General features: G+C 48.2%; 1 protein-coding gene across 1 annotated transcript in view; it reads right to left on the bottom strand.

Annotated features, from left to right (window-relative positions):
- The window catches only part of LOC148510565 (ATP-binding cassette sub-family C member 1-like), an 82,549-nt gene that overhangs the window by 47,533 nt on the left and 16,096 nt on the right, over window positions 1-18,920 (bottom strand). Inside the window, exons 2-5 of the mRNA XM_088442750.1 lie at window positions 17,810-17,871; window positions 11,044-11,179; window positions 8,980-9,107; window positions 1,488-1,665 (exon numbers count right to left, since the gene is read on the bottom strand). Of these exons, the coding sequence (XP_088298876.1) occupies window positions 1,488-1,665; window positions 8,980-9,107; window positions 11,044-11,179; window positions 17,810-17,871 (504 nt within the window). The remainder of the gene's footprint in view (window positions 1-1,487; window positions 1,666-8,979; window positions 9,108-11,043; window positions 11,180-17,809; window positions 17,872-18,920) is intronic.

Raw genomic sequence — 18,920 nt, 5'->3', positions numbered from 1 at the left:
AGATCCTGGACCTCATTTAGAGGCGGTCGTTAGTCGCAAGCGGTCACACTGAATCAGGGCGGCCGCTTGCATCCTGAACGACCACCTCCTTGTCGATCGCTAAGATTTGGGTTAACACCCACAGCTCTAGCGACCGACATGGGTGATGGTCGCGATGCTTCTAAAACACATCCAAATAGTAAAAAAAAAAGTGCAATTTTTTGCAGTGAGGAACATACAGAAAGCAATCATCCTACAACCTATTATTTACTTCGATAATAAGTTAGACGTAGGGCAACACATGGTTTACTTCCTATTTTATGCACAAATATCTTGTAGTCATACATCTTGTGATCTCACAGCCACTGCTTACACATTTGTATCATGTTGACATAATGTTACAACATCTAAAAAGATAGCATTTGCTCAGTATGGGCAAATGTTACCTAAAGGTGCATACACACGGTATGATATGTTCAGTGAACGATATCGCTGAACGATTTCCCTTGAACTTTCTGTAGTGCGGGACAAACGATATTGGGTGTACACACTGGAAGATATCTATGATAGATCTCTTTCAGTGAAGTCATCCAGCCACATCTCTGAACAGGCAAATCTTCATGAAGTTGACCTGCATGTACGGACGACCATAGATATTGTTATCATTCATGCGGGAGCGCGCATCGTTGCTGGTTTGTTGGTCGTTCACTGCATAAAAATGAACGATATGAATGATTTATCGTTGAACGATATCGCTATCGTTCATATCGTTCATAGATACCGTACTGTGGGCCTAATTCAGACCCGCTTGCGAGCGCTGAGTGCTCGCAAGCGGGTTGATGTTGGCCCAGTGCGCATGCGCACAAGGGAGCCGGCTCCGTCGTGCGCATGCGCGAGACCCGGTTAGCGACGGCCAAGCCGTCGCTATGGGTCTCGCTACAAAGGGGGCGTGCTGTCGATGGTGAGTTCCCATGGGAACGCCTACCGTCTGGGGCCGGCCCCACTGACATCACAGGAATACGTCACTCGGGGTCTCGCACCAAAGGGGGCGTGCTGTCGATGGTGAGTGACAGCACGCCCCCTTTGGTGGGCGTTCCGGGGGCGTGGCTGCCAGACGGAGGCGTTCCCATGAACGGCCCCACTGACATCACTAGTGATGTCAGTGGGAGTGATTTTGGCTCTGATAGAGCCGAAAGCACTCCAGGGCTTGCGGCAACGAGACACTACCACAAGGGTCTCGTCGCAAGCCCGATGGTCGCGATGGTCTTGACCATCGCGACCATCTTTTTGGCCGCTCGCTATAGCTGTGGGTGGTCACCCACAGCTATACGAGCGGCCAGGAGGCCGCTCTAAAAACTAAGAGAGACGGCCCTGATTCAGAGCGAGCGCTCTGTCAGAGCATCCGGCTCTGAATCAGGGCCTGTGTGTACGCACCTTTAGACTCTCTAGGCCGCTGTCTTTGTATTTTAGTTTTACTCTAATGGAAAACAATTCTTTAGGATTCTTACCTTTTTATATATGATTCCAATAATGGAAGTTTTGAAGTTCATTGCAGTCAGCATGTTGAAACGTTGGTAGCGTTGTAAGATCAATGTCTGCAAGACAGTGACCACAAGCAGAGCGAGGGCATACATATAGCCGGTCCCGTCTCCTTCGGCGCGGTTTTCGCAGAGAGCAATCATTTGTCTAAGAAAACACAAGAATTCAGATTTCAATTAGACTTTGGGAAGGGAAGCATTACGCAGTCCCTCTGTACTACATCTCTCATGGTGCTTAGTAAGTCTTATAGGGCAAACTGGGTGTTGGTTCCAGATGTTAATCACTTAACTTGCAAACATTTTATTACAAAACATTATTAGAAATTGTCATATTTTTTATTGATTTTAATAGGTTAATATTTATTTAACAATGTATCTAGCATTATTTTGGTAAAAAAAAATAATAATAATTCTCCCAGAGGTATGTTTAGTACGTCCCTGGGGGCATGTATGGCAGACCCCTGCGGCACTATCGTCCCACCCTGTAGCATTTTGCTATCACCCTTTTAGCCATATATAGCCCTGTAGCAATGGACCATCCTGCAGCATTCCCCCCACTGTAGTCCTGTAGCAATATTCCTCTACCCCTCTTGCATTTCCCCATCAATCCTACAGACATTGATCTGCTGCCGCAGCCTTATCTGCCCAACCCCCACCCTTGTAGTCATAGATCACCCTGCTGTACCATTACTCCCCACCACTCCATTAAACCCTAGAGTTTACGCTGTATAGTTAAACCTCAAGTGAAGAGGAATAAGGACAGCATTCAGTGAGGACAATTGCATGCAAAAATGGCTCATGCAGACTAGCATGTAAGCAAATATATGCCTGTTAGGAGATGTCTCTTTGGCACCTAGGCCCTGATTCAGACACGCTCGCTGCCGAAGGCAGCTCGCAGGTCTGATGTTTTGTTTTTTTTTCAGTCCGGCCTCCTGGCCACTCGCTAAGCTGTGGGTGACCACCCACAGCTTTAGCGAGCGGCCAGGTGATGGTCGCAACCATCGGGGCTTGCGACGAGACCCTTGTGGTAGGGTTTCATCTGCCGCAAGCCCCATTGAGCTTCGGGCTCTAATAGAGGCGGAAGCTCACCACTGATATCACTTGTGATGTCAGTGGGGCCGTCCTTCGGGAACGCCTCCGTTTGGCCAGCCACCATCCCCCGACCCGCCTACCAAATGGGGCGAGCTGTCGATCAATATCGACAGCCGCCCTTTTCGATGCGACTGCCGGAGCGAGTGATTTCTCGCTCGCTCCGGGGCTCCCGCACACGCAGTGCGCATGCCGCGTGTGCGCACTCCCCACCATTGACCCGCTTGCGAGCGGGTCTGAATCAGGCCCCTAGTGTGCTCCAGGGCAGGGGCGGTTCAACAGTGGAGAGGGCCCACAAGCAGTCTCTACGTAGGCCCCCTATCTCGCTGGTATGTTCCACAGTAGTCTATGGCACTGTGCCATTGTGTACTGCACATGCACAGATCTCCCGGAACGTGGCACCTGCGCCATTATCCCAGTGATTTCTGTGGAACTGATGGAGAAGTAAGTTTTGTGAATAGGTGTACGGAGTGCCCCCCTGCACCCATTATACATATGCCCATTCTCCAGGGCAACTACACAGTAATGCACACTACGCTATTGGGGAACACATACTGCACATACATATAATATAATTCCCTAGCTGTCCTGTCTGTGTCATGCACAGTGGGAGACAGGGCCAAGGCTGCATCATGATGTTGTGCGGAGGGGGCGGGGCTGGCAGCACCGGTAATTACAGCACTGACTGGAGAATGCCCAGGATGCTCCATGGGGCTGTAAGAGTTGCAGGGTGCCTATCTGGAGAGTCCTCTGTTGGTACTGCAGCAGCGATTCTGGCTGCAGGGTGCAGTTCCAGGCACCCTGCTAGCCAGATGCAGGAGCTGTGGATGAGCAGCGTTGCCGCCCACTGTGTGGCACACCACTAGTTACGGCACTGGATAGGGTGTGCACCTTTTTGGTGGGCGACACCTATATGATTCTCCTAAAACGACTTGCCTGGCATGAGTGTGTTACCAGGTCCCACGCAGCTCTGCTAGAGTTAAGAGTCTTTTTTGCCTAAAATGAAATTGGATGCTACTGTGCTGATTACTGTGATATGTGACACTTGTATATCTGTGTGCACCTGAGTCTGTATATAAAGCACCAAGGAACAATGAATGAAAAAAGCTGCGTCCGCTTTCGTATACAGATTCAGAGATTCAGTCGCACACAAATATACAAGTGTCACATATTAAATTGATCAGCACAGTCTGCCGGTGCGTCGTAGTTACGTAGCGACTTACCCGCATTTTAGGCAAAAAAAAATATGCAAAAAAAGGTACTGGGCACTAGCAGAGTCTCACGGGACCTGGCGCGACGAGAGGGGCTTTTTGGTGCGACTGCAGCAAAGATCGATAAGGACACATCTGTATGTTCTTGCATCACCTATGTTCAGATTTCTATATCAGGAAAATCTAAAATTATTGTAAAATACTTTTTACATTCATATTTATTACTCAAATGTAATTATAAACACAGACTCAATTCTCAACGACTGTCTTGCTGTTGCTTATTAATTATAAGCTTGAAGCTGGGCTGTTTTTCAGCCACACACATCATCAATTTAGCCAAAATTTTTGTCCTGTACCCCCAGCGGTATGCGCACACATGGATAAGAGCCACTGCACTAAGGAAACAAGTGTGGTTGGTTACAGTGGACAGCTCCTCATCATTATACCAATCCACTATTAATCCACCTGTAATCCATTGGGGATATTACTCAATGTAACTACTCACAGCGGTATTAAACTCCTCAAATATATCTCATGTAATCAGTGGCGTAACTACCATAAGTGCAGGGGGTGTGGCTGCTATGGGGCCCGGACCGACCCGGGGCTTGACCCCCCCCCTGCACCTGCGGTGCCAGGCCTTGGACCGCACACCCTCCCAGCACCCTCCTCACTCCCTTCTCCTCGACTTACCTGCTCCGTGATCCTGGCCCCCCTCCCTGGTCGCGTCCTCCAAGTCGGCCCCGCTTCCGGCTCTAGGAGGAGGCGTGGCCGCCACCTCCCAGCATCAGTCAGTGAGAAGAGATGGAGCCGACCAGGAGAGGAGGTGTGCCTGCCCTGCGCAGCGTGACCACAGAGCAGATAAGCCGAGGAGAGGGGAGTGGGGAGGGTTGCGGGGGGGGTAGTGTGGAGACAGGGGGGCGGACTGAGGGGGAGTCCGTGAAAATTTTGCCTAGTTACGCCCTGCATGTAATGTGACACATTTGTTTGTTCTTCCTTGTCCTCCTTGTGGGGTCTATTTACCAAGCCTTGGATGGAGAGTGAACGAAGATAAAGTACCAGCCAATCAGCTCCTAACTGCCATGTCTCAAGCTGTGTTTGAGAAATGGCAGGAGCTGGTTGGTTGGTACTTTATCTCCGTTCACTTTTTCTCCATCCAAGGCTTAGTAAATAGACCCCTTAATCACTGCCTAATGCTGCTGGTGTACAAAGAAGCTCTTTATATCACCTCCCTGTAACATCACCCTCGATACTCAATTTAGAGCCATATTCAATTTGAGCCGAGCCGTGATACTTTTTTACGGCCAGGACTTTTCGCCTACTTCGCCTGTTTTGTAGGTGGAAAAGTATCATGCGCGTGCCTGCTTTACCCCGCATTAAATTTGAAAGTACGTGAAAACGGGTCCCGGCAAAACTTGAACATGCGGAAAGTCCTGTCAGATTTGGGGAAATCAGCCTGACACCCCCAAAAGATGTTCTGACATGGGGATTCACTATGCCACCCCCCCCGATTTGGCTTGTTGAAGGTATTTGGTGTTTTTAAACGGGCTCAAGCTGCTAAATAGCGTTTTTCTATAAGTGATGCAGAATAGTATTCAGGAGGTTTTTTTGCAGAAAATAAGTTATCCCAGCAAATTTGGGGTACTTGAAAATGGGGGTCAGCATATTTAAAAGTTGCTAATGTGAAGTTTAATCCCAACTTTTTTTCCCCCCCTTTTTCAAAGTCCTTTTTTGGGGTGTCCTTAAGTGTTTTTTAAAAATTTTGCGATACAGTTTACCTTTGGGGGACTGTCTGAAGGCTGCAGGGGGGTTCCCGCAACGTTGCACCCCAAAACCCCAATTCTGCACTTTTTTCCGCCTGCTATTCATAGGCGAAACTTTTTCGCCTTTCAAATTGAATACGGGATAAAAGCAAAACAGGCGAAACTGACGTCATCGGCGAAAAGTATCGCGGATCCGGACTTTTCGCCTCAAATTGAATACGGGCCATAGCTGTATATAAGAAAAAAATACAAAAAATGACGAAAACTTTCAAACAAAACTTTACCATTTAGGCCTGTATTCAATTAGAAGCGAAAAGCCGAGAACCGCGAAAAAGTATCGCCGATTGCGACTTATCGCCTGTCGGAAAAGTATTGTTGTATTCAATTCCATCCGCTTTTCACATACACGGAAAGTCAATGCAATGTAATTGGCGAAAAAGAGTTGATAGCAGGAGAAAAGAACTGCAAAACGTTTGGGGTACAAAGGTGGGGAAACCACTCAGAACCTTTGGGACAGCCCCCGAATGGACAACTGCGTCAAAAAAATTCCTAAAAAAAACCTTAAGAACACCCCAAAAAAGTACTTTGAATTTGGGGGCAAAAAAGTGCAAGGTGGGGGGACAAGTTCGCAAACTACCAAAATAAGGCCCTCATTCAGAGCCGTACGCTCTGAGCAGAGCGCACGCTCTGAATGAGGGCCGTCCTCCATAATTATGGAGCGTCCTCCATTATGGGTCACCACCCACAGCCTATACGAGCGTGCAGTTTGATGGCCGCGATGGTCTTGACCATCGCGACCATCGCCACTGCGAGCCGGAGCCTGCGGTTGAGTTTTTCAACCGCAAGGCCTGGAGTGATTTTGGCTCTATCAGAGCCAAAATCACTCCCACTGACATCACTAGTGATGTCAGTGGGCCGGCTTCTGACGGTAGGCGTTCCCTTGGGAACGCCCCCGTCTGGGAGGCACGCCCACCAAAGGGGGCGTGCTGTCAATCAACATCGACAGCACGCCCCCTTTGATCAGACACAACGAGCGAAGGAAAGTCCTTCGCTCGTCGCGTCTGGCGCATGCGCACGACGGAGCTCTCGCCGTCGTGAGCATGCGCAGTGCACAACATTGACCCACTTGCGAGCGGACAGCCGCTTGCGAGTGGGCCTGAATCAGGCCCTAAGGCTCTGGTGGTGCACTAAAAAGGGGTCAAGTGTTTTGGGGATTGCAGGTGCATTTTTGGGGGTGGAATTTCACTTTTTTTAAAACTACACTTTAGAGACATCAAAAGATGCTAGCACCCATTTTCAGGTACCCCAAGTTTGATAGGACCACTTTTTTCACCAAAAATACTGCTTTATGCCATTCTTCACTACTTGTGCAAACACGCAAATTAGTGGCAATTGTGCTAACAGTTTTATTAGGGCTAATCGGGCACTACTACATTGATCCCCAATGTTTCTGCACCTTTTTGGGGGCTACAGGCTGATTTCCCCGATTCTGACACCACTTTTCGCCTGTTCTAACTTCACGTGTTTCCGTTTTCGCGTCTTTTGGAATTGAATACGGCGAATAGCAGGGGTCCGCACGATAAGTTTCCGCTGCTAAAATACGCGATGTAGGTGAAAGTCCGGCATGCAAAACTTTATACCTGCAGGGAAAATGATTGTGAACAGTTTTGGCTCACTGTGATGTACCAAGGAGGCAGACGGTGACTATGCAACACATAAAGAAGCTGACTCATTCTCATTATGACTCGTGTCTATATTTGATCAGTATATTAACTATTTCATGTCATCCTACTGTATTATGAAAATGATTGAAAAAATCAGCCTGGAGGGTTATGACAAAAGGTACCTATGTATCTATAATGTAATTTCATCAGTATTCTTACTTGATGTTAGAAAGCGTATGAACTCGAATTAGAAAAAAATTAATTGTTTCCAATTCTGATTGTAAAAGCTTGCACTGTGCAAAAAACACCTTGTCATAGATCATTTATTCATGCAGGCTCTTTGATGATGGCATCAATATACAGTACATGCATTTACTAGTCATTTTAATGCAGTAAATTGATGTAATTAGGTATGGGAATGTAACGCATGAGTACACTGAGGGCCTAATTCAGACCCGCTTGCGAGCGCTGAGCGCTTGCAAGCGGGTCGATGTTGGCCCAGTGTGCATGTGCACGAGGGAGCACATTCTTCCTAACTGTCAATCACATTGTGAATAAATATTCGCTGCGAGCAACAACGATAATGCTTCTTGACAGCACGCCCCCTTTGGTGGGTGTGCCGGGGGCGTGGCTGCCCAGATGGAGGCGTTCCTATGGAAACGCCTACCATCTGGGGCCGGCCCCACTGACATCACAAGTGATGTCAGTGGGAGTGCTCTCAGCTCTGATAGAGCCGAAAGCACTCCAGGGCTTGCGGCAACGAGACCCTACCACAAGGGTCTTGTCAAGACCATCGCGACCATCTTTTTGGCCGCTCGCTATAGCTGTGGGTGGTCATCCACAGCTATGCGAGCGGCCAGGAGGCCGCTCTAAAATTAGGAAGGACGGTCCTGATTCAGAGCGAGTGCTCTGTCAGAGCATCCGGCTCTGAATCAGGGCCTGAGCCCATACTTGTGTTTACGTTCTGGAGCCTTTTTACATTGAGCTGTACATATTTTCAGTACTGCCTGCTGCATTTACTTGCTTGCAGCATCAATAAACGCATCGGCATCAATGGAGTGCCACCCAGTTGCAAGTTCAAATGCTAACACAGCAACAGGCAGCACAGACGGTGTAATGGTTAGCATTCCTGCCTCACATCACTGAGGTCATGGATTTGATTCCCACTACGACCCTAGCTGTGTGGAGTTTGTATATTCTCCCTGTGCTTGCGTAGGTTTCCTCCAGGTACTCCGGTTTCTTCCCACACTCCAAAAATGTACTGGTAAGTTAATTGGCTCCCAACAAAAATTACCCCTAGTGTGTGTGTGTGTGAGCATGTGGTAGGGAATATAGATTGTAAGCTCCACTGGGGCAGGGACTGAACTGAATGGCCAAATATTCTCTGTAAAGCGCTGCGGAATATGTGTACACTATATAAATAACTGGTAATAAATAATAATAAAATAAATAAATAACGCAGGGGGTAGCTTTTCCAATGATCTTTCGGCAATGTAAAGGACACCTCTGCCTGGTGGATGAGACTGCGACAATCAGCCAAAAAGAAGCTTATGAGCCGTTCACTAACAAAGATATAAATAGATCAGACGCCACAGCATTGCTCTCTCTTGCTGCCTTTGGTTTTTATAATATTTGAATGACTGCTTAAATTACCTTCTGAAACCTATTGTTAGGACAAAAATTTAATCAACCCATCAGTAAAACGTTAGTTTCTTCTCAGACTATAAATTATACTCACTTTAAAATTTGAGGGCTTGAAAATGCCAGAATGTCGGCAACTACCTTCATGAAGGCAACTTGAATAAGCGAGTATTTGAATGTATTCCATAATGCCCACAGCAATGATACTTTCCTGGCACCAGCATCCTGTGAAAATATGACATAGGCAGCAGCCAATTTAATTACCTCACAATCATTACCTCACACTATGCATTAAGTTTGTGTAAATATTAATGTTAGGGAGCGTCACTGCAGACAGGTAGAATAATGGCCATTCTTCTAACTGTCACAATTATTAAATGGCAGTGAATATGAGTACTCTGATTGGATAAGAATGCAGAACAAGTGAATCTTGATTGGACGATGGTGGAAAATATGTCAGCTCCCTTATCAGATGCAACGTAGACAAATGCTGGGTACACACTGGCCGATCAATTGATCAGCCAATATATCGTGCCCCCGTCGGCCAGTGTGTACAGACGATATGTCTGTGAACGACGTCGTTCACAGACATATCGCACTGGCTGTGCTGCACAGCCAATGAACAGATATGTCTGCAGGGAGCCGCGAGCGGGTACTACTTACCCTGGTCCGGCACAGCTCTCCATCCACAGCAGCCCAACACACGCTGCTGTGTGCTGGGCTGCACTGGGAGACTGTCCGAGGCTGCTAAAGCAGCTGCCCGAGCAGTCTGCTATGCCAAAGGGGGGGGGATCATGCTGAACGCACCCCCCTTTGGCCGTGCGCCAGGCTGAGGGGCACACAGTGCCCCCCTACCCAGCCCGCAGCGCCTCGTCGGAAATGTTTATTCTCCCCCCCGAAGGGGGCGTGGCCACGCCTCCCACAATTATGCCACACCCCCTACCCGCCCCCAGTCCGGCTCAACCCGCTGCAGCAGCAGATGATGGTTGTTCAGTTTGTATGAACGACCATCATCTGCAGATATATCTGTCAGGTGTGTACCCACCTTAAGGGAACTCTCTGGTTGGTCGAGGATGCAATACGTTCAGTGATAGATATATAATTATTTAATTTGAAACATCACATTTTAACTGATGACCAAATTCCTGTAATTAACCTCTGTGACTGGCAGTCAGTAATCACAGCAGTGTTGTAAATTATTAACGATGACGGCCATTTTGTGGGCTGAAATGCTATTCATTCTGTCAACTCACAAGGAATTATTGACATCACTAAGATATGAGACATATACATGTTATGTGTGACTGTATAGGCTGGATTCTCAGGGCTACTGTCAAAAGACATCTAATTCCACTGCCTGCAGGTGATTTACAGGCACGTTGCATCAACGCGATCCCATCAGTCCCTTAAACCCTCTGCGTCCTGCTATCTCAGACTTGGATTGAGTATGAGGATCAAAGATTGTAAAATTCTAGTCTAAAATGTATATTTACTAAAGTGCGGGTTTTTAAAAATGGAGATGGTGCCCACAGCAACCAATCAGATTCTAGCTATTATCTTCTAGAAGGAGCTAGATATATGTAAAGTAGATTCTGTTGCTATGGGCAACATCTATCATTTTTCCTTACAAAGTAGTTGTGATGCCAACAAATATAGGGTCTGATTCAGAGTGGTACGGTAATGCTGTCGCAGCTGCTATGCAAAAATATGCAAATGACGCAGCCGCCGGGAGCTGTATATTAGACTCCCACCTGCTGCTTTGCACATCCAGGCATCTGCGTCAACTGTTGCAGCATTTGCATACAAAGAGGCAGCATTGGTCGCCGATCATTTGATTGTTGCAGAATAGCAGCGGGAATTGAGACGCTGGAGCCATATTCCTTGCGTACTGGATCGCAGTCGCTGGGTGAGACACGCCCCCCAAACCATCGTGACACGCCTCCTATCTTTGCCACCACTCCCAGTTCCTTCCCCCAAATTCTTCCTAACTGTCAATCACATTGTGAATAAATAGTCGCTGCGAGCAACAACGGTAATGCTCCTTGACGCATGCACAGTGTGACTTAAACTCATGCGCAGTTCACTATAATCGCTCAAATCCGTAAACATGGGAATAGCGTACGATGCTGATACAGGCCCATAATACACCAGTTCTAATCACCTTTCTGCCTTGTGGCAATGTTTCCTTTCTCCAGTTTATTTCGAACGCTGGGAAAACACTGTATGAGGAGTCAGCGTCATTCAGCTCAATGAGGTCTTCTCTTTCCAAAGGCTTCCTATAACCAAGTGTTATAATTCTGGATAAAAAATAATAGAAATCAATTAAGAACTGTGTTAAATGTTTGTATTTACAAATAGTGCATAGAACAAGCCATACTCTCCTGGCTTGGGGTGTAATGGAATACAGAGGTATGGCACATTTCTCTTTCATCCACTAGGGGACACTGGAGGTGCTTACGCTGGGGTATAGAGGTGTGGATAACTGGAGCTGGCACTTTAAAATAATCTAGAAGTGTGAAGCTCCTCCCCCTCTGTGCCCCATCAGCCCTCAGTTTAGAAAATGTGCCTCATGGAGCTGGTCACATTATGCTGTGCTCCAGCAAATACATTTATTTTATTTTTTATTTAAAAGCATCTTTTACACTCCTATAGGTACCCTTCGCCACCTATCTAAAAGGTGGGGTCCGGGTACCTGGCGCCCTGGTGTTTTAGCAAACACCTGGAAGGAGTGCACAGGGCTCATTACAAGAGCTTCTGACAGCTCCTTATCGCCACAGCAAGTCTTCACACAAGAAGAGAAGACTGCTGACCTGCCAGAGAGAGACTACAGGGGACACGCAGTGAGTAACAAGCTGCGCATCCCCTGACTCCTGCCCCGCTGCCCATCGCTAACACAGCATGCTGCGCTGTGTTAGAGTGTGCATAGCACAGTTAAACAGCGCTACACCTGTGCGCTGTGTAAGGGAAGCCCGCTGTCGGCGCTGCCCTGCGCTGTCTAAGGGAAGCTGTGTGTACACAGCGCTACACGTGCGGCTCCCTGCTTCTTCCCTGTCCCCGCTAATACACACGGCTCCCTGCTTCTCCCCTCTCCCCGCTGATACATGCGGGTAGCGCGGAGGGGAGGGGGGGATGGACCACATAGCAGCCATAATGGAGCCCTTAGGGCATGAAGAAGGGGGCGGAGCCTAAGCAGCGCGGGCTGTCTCTCCACTATACGCGGCAAGCGCCTGTAGTAACAGCGTGGCTGCCGTTTGTTAACTGTTTCATGCCTGTATCTCTCCCTTATCCAGGAAGAGTGCAGCAGAACTGAAGGCTGGATTCTTTTGCTCCCCATTCCGGGCTACAAAGCTACAAGTTAAGCACAGAAGGCTCTGGTACAGAGACTGTGCATAATACACTGGGGGTGCAGGGAATCTGATCTGTGGGAAGGGAGTGGGGTGTATCTCCTCCTCTGTGTCCCAAGCCAGCCTTCTGTATATACTCTGTCCCTCTGTGTGTGGTGACTGTGTGTATCCATGTCAAACAGAACAAAGGCGTCTCAAAGGATGTTTGTTTGTTCTAGGTGTAACAATAAACTAACCAAGCCGCATGCTGCTGGGTCCACGTTATGTGATGCTTGTATAGCAATTGATCCACCTATGGCTATTATTGCCTCACCTGCGCCTCCATGGGCCGCTGACATGGTAGGAGTAATGACGGATTTAACGTCTGAGTTAGCTGAGGCATGTAAGTCTCAGCCTCCCTGGGATGCTGGGCTAACCAAGTCTCTTGACACCCTGGTACAGGTTATGGGTACAGCTGTGTCCGCGCCCTCCACTTCCTTACAAGGACCGACACAAAAGCGTCCTTTATCGACTGTTCTCCAGTCAGAAGAGTCTGACGAGGAATTCCTCGCTACGGAAGAAGAAGGGGAATTGGAGGAAGCGTTACAGGACGATACCTCTCTAGAGTTAGAGTCCACCTCTCCCGGGGTGGAATCTCTAATTTTGGCGGACAGAAAAATCCTTAAATTACCTGAAGATGTTATTCCTGCATCCCAGGAGTGTGAATTATTTCATGAACAACCAAATCGGCGGTTTTTCCATTCTCACTGCATCTTCAACAGCAGCTCTCAGTGGCCTGGAAACAACCGGATAAACGGTTCCAAACTCCGCGCCGGCTTCCTTCTAGCTACCCTTTTCCATCATCCATGATGGAGAAGTGGGAAACGCTCCCTCCAGTTGATGCGTCCGTCTCTCTAAGGCACTCCCAGTACCGGGAGCCACAGTACTAAAAGATCCTTCGGATCAAAAATTGGAGACAACGCTAAGATCTGTTTATACTGCAGCGGGTGCTCAGCTTAGGCCCACCCTTGTTACTGCTTGTGTTAACAAGGCTGTGGTTTGCTGGGCTGACCAGTTGATTACAGGTTTGGACTCTGGTACTTCCAGAGCAGGTTACGCATACTAGCAGAACACATCCGTGAGGCTGCAATTTTCCTGGGAGAAGCGTCAAAAGATGTTAGTCAGATTAGTGCTCGCATATCTGCTTCTGCTATTTTGGGCCGCAGAGCCCTCTGGTTGCGCGCCTGGCATGCGGACGCAGAATCCAAGCGTGCGGAGGAGGGTTTACCATTCAATGGCGACATGCTGTTTGGCCCGGAATTAGACAAATGCATATCCCAGGCCACGGGGGGGTAAGTCTTCCTTCCTCCCGTCAACTGCACCGGCTCCCAGAAGAGCTTACGCTGGATCTTCGTTTCATTCCTTTCGTGCGCCACTTTCCTTTCATGGGAGAGCCAGAGGGGCTCCCTCTCAAGCAAGAGGCGAAAGAGTAGAGGCCGCCCACACACGGTTGCACGTAGACAGAAGCCTAAGCCAGCTGAGAAACTGGTGGCATAACGGTCTTCCGTCCCACCTGGGACCACCTACAGTGGGAGCCCGCCTGCAAAGATTTCAACAAGTTTGGAACCAGACGTCTCCAGAACCGTGGATCCGCAGACTAATTTCCCTGGGGTACCGAATAGACTTCGAAGTCCCCCTCCACCTCGGTTCTTCACTACAAGTCTGCCAATACCTGCAGACAAGGCCAGGGTTCTACAGGAGGCTATCCAGTCTCTAGTAGTATCATCTGTGCTAGTTCCGGTTCCAGAACATCAATGAGGTATGGGGTTTTACTCTAACCTGTTTGTAGTACCCAAACCGGATGGATCGTTCAGGCCCATCTTGAACCTCAAGTCATTGAACCTGTATCTGAAGATGTATCATTTCCAAATGGAGTCTCTGCAGTCAGTTATTGCAAGCTTGGAACCAGGAGAGTTCCTATTATCCCTGGATATCACGGATGCCTATCTCCACGTTCCCATCTGGGAACCACATTCCAACACGGTTGGATAATAAACTTCAAGAAATCAAATCTCTATCCATCCCAGAAGCTCCTGTTTCTGGGCATGATCTTAGATACGGCATCACAGAGGATCTTCCTTCCAATAGACAAAGCCCGGGTTATCCGGTGGTTGGTTCAGCTGCTCCTCAGACCAAAGAAGGTGTCCCTCCTTCTTTGTCTGCGTCTCCTGGGGAAGATGGTAGCGGCCTTCGAGGCACTACAGTTCGGGCGATTACACTCCAGGGTGTTTCAGCTGGACCTACTAACACAGGGGTCAGGGTCTCATCTGCTTCTACATCGACAGATCCGTCTGAGCCCAGCTACCAGAGTGACCCTTCTCTGGTGGATACAATCCAACAATCTTTTAGCGGGCCGGAGATTCAGAGTGTGGGACTGGATCATCGTAACAACGGATGCCAGCCTTCGAGGATGGGGAGCAGTAGTCCTCGATTATCACTTTCAGGGTCGATGGTCCCCTCTAGAACAAAAGTGGCCCATAAATGTGTTGGAACTCAGAGCGCTTTACAATGCTCTGACAGAAGCAACAGAGTTTCTAAGAACTCATCCAGTAAGAGTTCAGTCCAACAATGCGACGGCAGTCACGTACATCAACCGTCAAGGAGGGCCATGTGAGAAGTAACTCAGGTTCTCAGGTGGGCCGAGAGCCAGTCAGTAATTCTGTTGGCGGTATTCATTCCGGGTGTGGACAACTGGGAGCCGCCAGGATATCCATCCCGGGGAATGGAAGCTTCATCCAGACGTGTTCAACGTGCTGATACGTCGATGGGGATGTCCTCAGGTGGACCTCATGGCGTCACGATTGAATCATCAGCTCCCGGTATACGTGTCAAGAACTTGAGATCCGCAGGCAGTGGCAGTAGACGCTCTGACAGTTCCGTGGATCTAAGACTTCGTTGACCTTTTTCCTCTAATTCCACTTCTTCCTCGACTGCTAAAAAGGATAAAACACGAGTCAGCCTCTGTCATTCTCGTGGCTCCGCACTGGCCTTGGAGAAGTTGGTTCTCGGACCTTCGGTCCCTATTGGCAGACGATCCGTGGCCCCTTCCTATGCGCCCGGATCTGCTGCAGCAGGGTCCTTTCATACACTCCAACCTAGTGCAACTGCGTTTAACAGGGTGGCTCTTGAAACCGATGTCCTAAGATGAAGAGGAATCCCAGACTCTGTTATTCCCACCATGCTACGTGCCAGGAAACCAGTTTCGGCTGCGCATTATCATCGCCTCTGGCGTTCTTATATCTCGTGGTGTTCCAGTCGGGATCTTCCCTCTATGACTTTTCGGTGTCCCGGTTTATGTTTTATTCTTCAGACTGGTCTGGATTCTGGCCTTCGTCTTGGAACTTTAAAGGTGCAAGTTTCTGCCCTTTCTATTTTCTTTCAACGGAAATTGGCCCTCATTCATGAGGTGCAGACGTTTCTTCAGGGAGTCTTGCGTTTGCAGCCTCCTTTTTTGTACCTCCGATAGCTCCCTGGGTCTTGAACTTGGTGCTTCTGTTTCTTCAGTCGTCCATGTTTGAACCTTTGGAAGAGGTTGATATTCAGTACTTGTCTTGGAAGATGGTCCTCCTACTGACTCTAGTATCGGCTCGTAGAGTTTCTGAATTGAGTGCTCTGTCCTATAAGCCACCTTACCTTCTGTTTCATGCTGATAGGGTGGAACTCGGACGGTAGCCGCCTTTCTTCCCAAGGTAGTGTCGGCTTTTCATATTAATCAGCCTATTGTGGTACCATCTTGGGTGGAGGACTCTGGTGGTTCTTCTACCTGTGATGTGGTTGAAGCTCTCCACATCTATGTTGACAGGACTGCTTCCCTCCGTAAGTCTGAATCGTTTTTTGTCCTCTATGATGCGGTTCAGAGGGGTTGGCCGGCGTCTAAGCAGACTTTGGTACATTGGATCCGGCTGACATTCATCAGGCTTAGGTTAATGCTGACCACCGGCCTTCTTCGTCCATTTCGGCTTATCCCACACGTTCTGTGGGTGCGTCCTGGGCGGCCGGTAGGGGAGCCTCCACGTCACAATTGTGCCATGCATCTACTTGGTCTTCAGCTCACACGTTTGTCAAGTTTTACAAATTTGATATGTTCACTGTTTCGGCATACCGTTTTGGCCGCCTAGTTCTGCAGGTGCCGCAGAGCGCTCCCGCCCGTGGGGAAAACTTTGGGATGTCCCCAGCGTAAGCACCTCCAGTGTCCCCTAGTGGATGAAAGAGAAAATGGGATTTTGGTACCTGCCGGTAAATCCTTTTCTCTGATTCCACAGGGGACACTGGACGCCCACCTCAGCGCTCTTCGCCTGCCTGTTCGGTTTGTTCCGTATGTTGTATGTTTTGATTATTGTGTGTTCTTCTCTCCCTTTTACTACGCTTGTTCTCCATCTCCTCTCGGTCTTCATTTTCTAAACTGAGGGCTGATGGGGTATAGAGGGGGAGGAGCTTCACACCTCTAGATTAATTTAAAGTGCCAGCTCCAGTTATCCACGCCTCTATACCCCAGCGTAAGCACCTCCAGTGTCCCCTGTGGAATCAGAGAAAAGGATTTACCGGTAGGTACCAAAATCCCATTATTGCAATATACAATTTAATGTGATGATAGTTGGTTAATTAAAAGTCACTGAGAAACTGGTTTGGTAACTGTAAGGGATTTGAGCGCAGGAAATATGACTGCCCTTATTAGGTCATGTATCCTGTATCATAATAGCACAGGTGATGGAATTACAGTCAGGTTAAAACAAAGAGTAGTTCAACCACAAAGTGTATTCAGTCTGGCCTTAAGGTGTGATTAGATATAGCCAGATCAATGACAAGTCATATTTCAGCTGGTCTATGAGATACAATTGATGTCTCAATGATCAGTGACCACCCACAGCTTTAGTGAACGGCCAGGTGATGCTCGCGATGGTCACGACCATCGCGACCATCGGGGCTTGCGACGAGACCCTTGTGGTAGGGTCTAGTTCCCACAAGCCCCAGTGAGCTTTCAGCTCTAATAGAGACGGAAGTTCACCCACTGACATCACTCGTGATGTCAGTGGGGCCGCCCCCAAACGGCAGGCGTTCCTTCGGGAACGCCTCCTTTTGGCCAGCCACCCCCCCTGCCCGCCTTAAAAAGGGCAAGCTGTCAATCACAATCGACAGCTGCCGCGCTTTGGTGCGAGACCCGTAGCGCCCGTCACTGACTGGGTCTCGCGCATGCTCGCGGGTCTGAATCAGGCCCAAAGTCTATTGCAGTGCCAGTGCCAGTGCTTGGACAAGTAGCATCACTGGCCCTGATTCAGAGCCGGACGCTCTGACAGAGCGCTCGCTCTGAATCAGGGCCGGCCCTCTTACTATTTGGAGCGGCCTCCCATAGGAATGCCTCCATCTGGGCAGCCACGCCCCCGGCACACCCACCAAAGGGGGCGTGCTGTCAATCACCATCGACAGCACGCTGAGCGCTCGCAAGCGGGTCTGAATCAGGCCCACTGAGCCATCACTGAGTGTACCATTGTGCGAAATGCATTGCATTGTTTTATTATGTATTTCATCATATCACATATACTATACCTGCTGTACCACGAATATGTCACCTTACTGAGGAAGGACACTCTGTTCTCTGGATTATCATTCTGTAAATATAGAATTAAAAAAATAGAATAATAACTACATACTGTGCATACACAATAAAACACATTTTATATGTCTGAGATATTGCTTCATTTTAAAGGGAAACCTATAAATCAAGATACACATCCTAATATATTATTTAATATTAAGTACAGGTTATGATTGCAGTTTATAATTGTTTTATTAGCAAATTACTACCCAGGCAGTTTTATCCCTTCAATACCCAACTGATTTTCACATTTAGGGGCATATTCATTTAGGTGCTGGACTTTTCACCATCATCGCTGGTTTTCCATGCGAAAAAGTATCGTGTGCGTCCCCGCTTATCCCCGTATTCAATAAGAAATTGGCGAAAACGGCACCCGGCGAAACGCAAACAGGTGAAAAGTGCTGCCAGATTTGGGGAAATCAGCCTGACAACCCCCAAAAGATGCACTAACATTGGGGATCATGGTAGATGCCCCCGAATAGCCCTGCTGAAGATATATTGGGGCACTTAAATGCTCTCATTAGCTGCTAATTAGCGTCTCTGCACAAGTGGTGAATAATAGCATTTAGCAGGTTTTTTTGGTGTAAATAACTAGTCCCAGCAAATTTGGGGTACATGAAAATGGGTGCAAGCATGGTTAAAAATCGCAATAGTGAGGATTTAAAAAACTTGAAAAACGCACCTTCAGCAAGCACCTGCAATACAAAAAAAACCCTCCCCCATACTTGCAGACCCCCCAAAGGCTATTTAGCTTGTTTTTAAGTTTGTACCCCAACTTTGTACTTTTTCGCCCCCTTTTTCAAAGCAATTTTTTGTGGTGTTCCTTAAAAAATGTTAGGATTTTTTTGATGCAGTTTACCTTTGGGGACCTGTCCTAAGGGTGCAGGGTGGTTTCCCCACCTTTGCACCCCAAAACCATAATTCTGCACTTCCGCCAGGTTTCATAGGCAAATCTTTTTCGCCTATACCAATGCATTGACCATGTCGTCATTTATGATGTAGACACTGATGAAATGTCGACAAATCGTCCCTGGTAGCCCAGCTTTCTTATGCTGCATACAC

The sequence above is a fragment of the Taudactylus pleione genome, unplaced genomic scaffold (genome assembly GCF_031769625.1).
Source record: "Taudactylus pleione unplaced genomic scaffold, aTauple2 ptg000316l, whole genome shotgun sequence".
Lineage (NCBI taxonomy): Eukaryota > Metazoa > Chordata > Amphibia > Anura > Myobatrachidae > Taudactylus > Taudactylus pleione.
The sequence above is the reverse complement of the archived record's forward strand: the minus strand, read 5'-3'. Positions and strand labels throughout refer to the sequence as shown.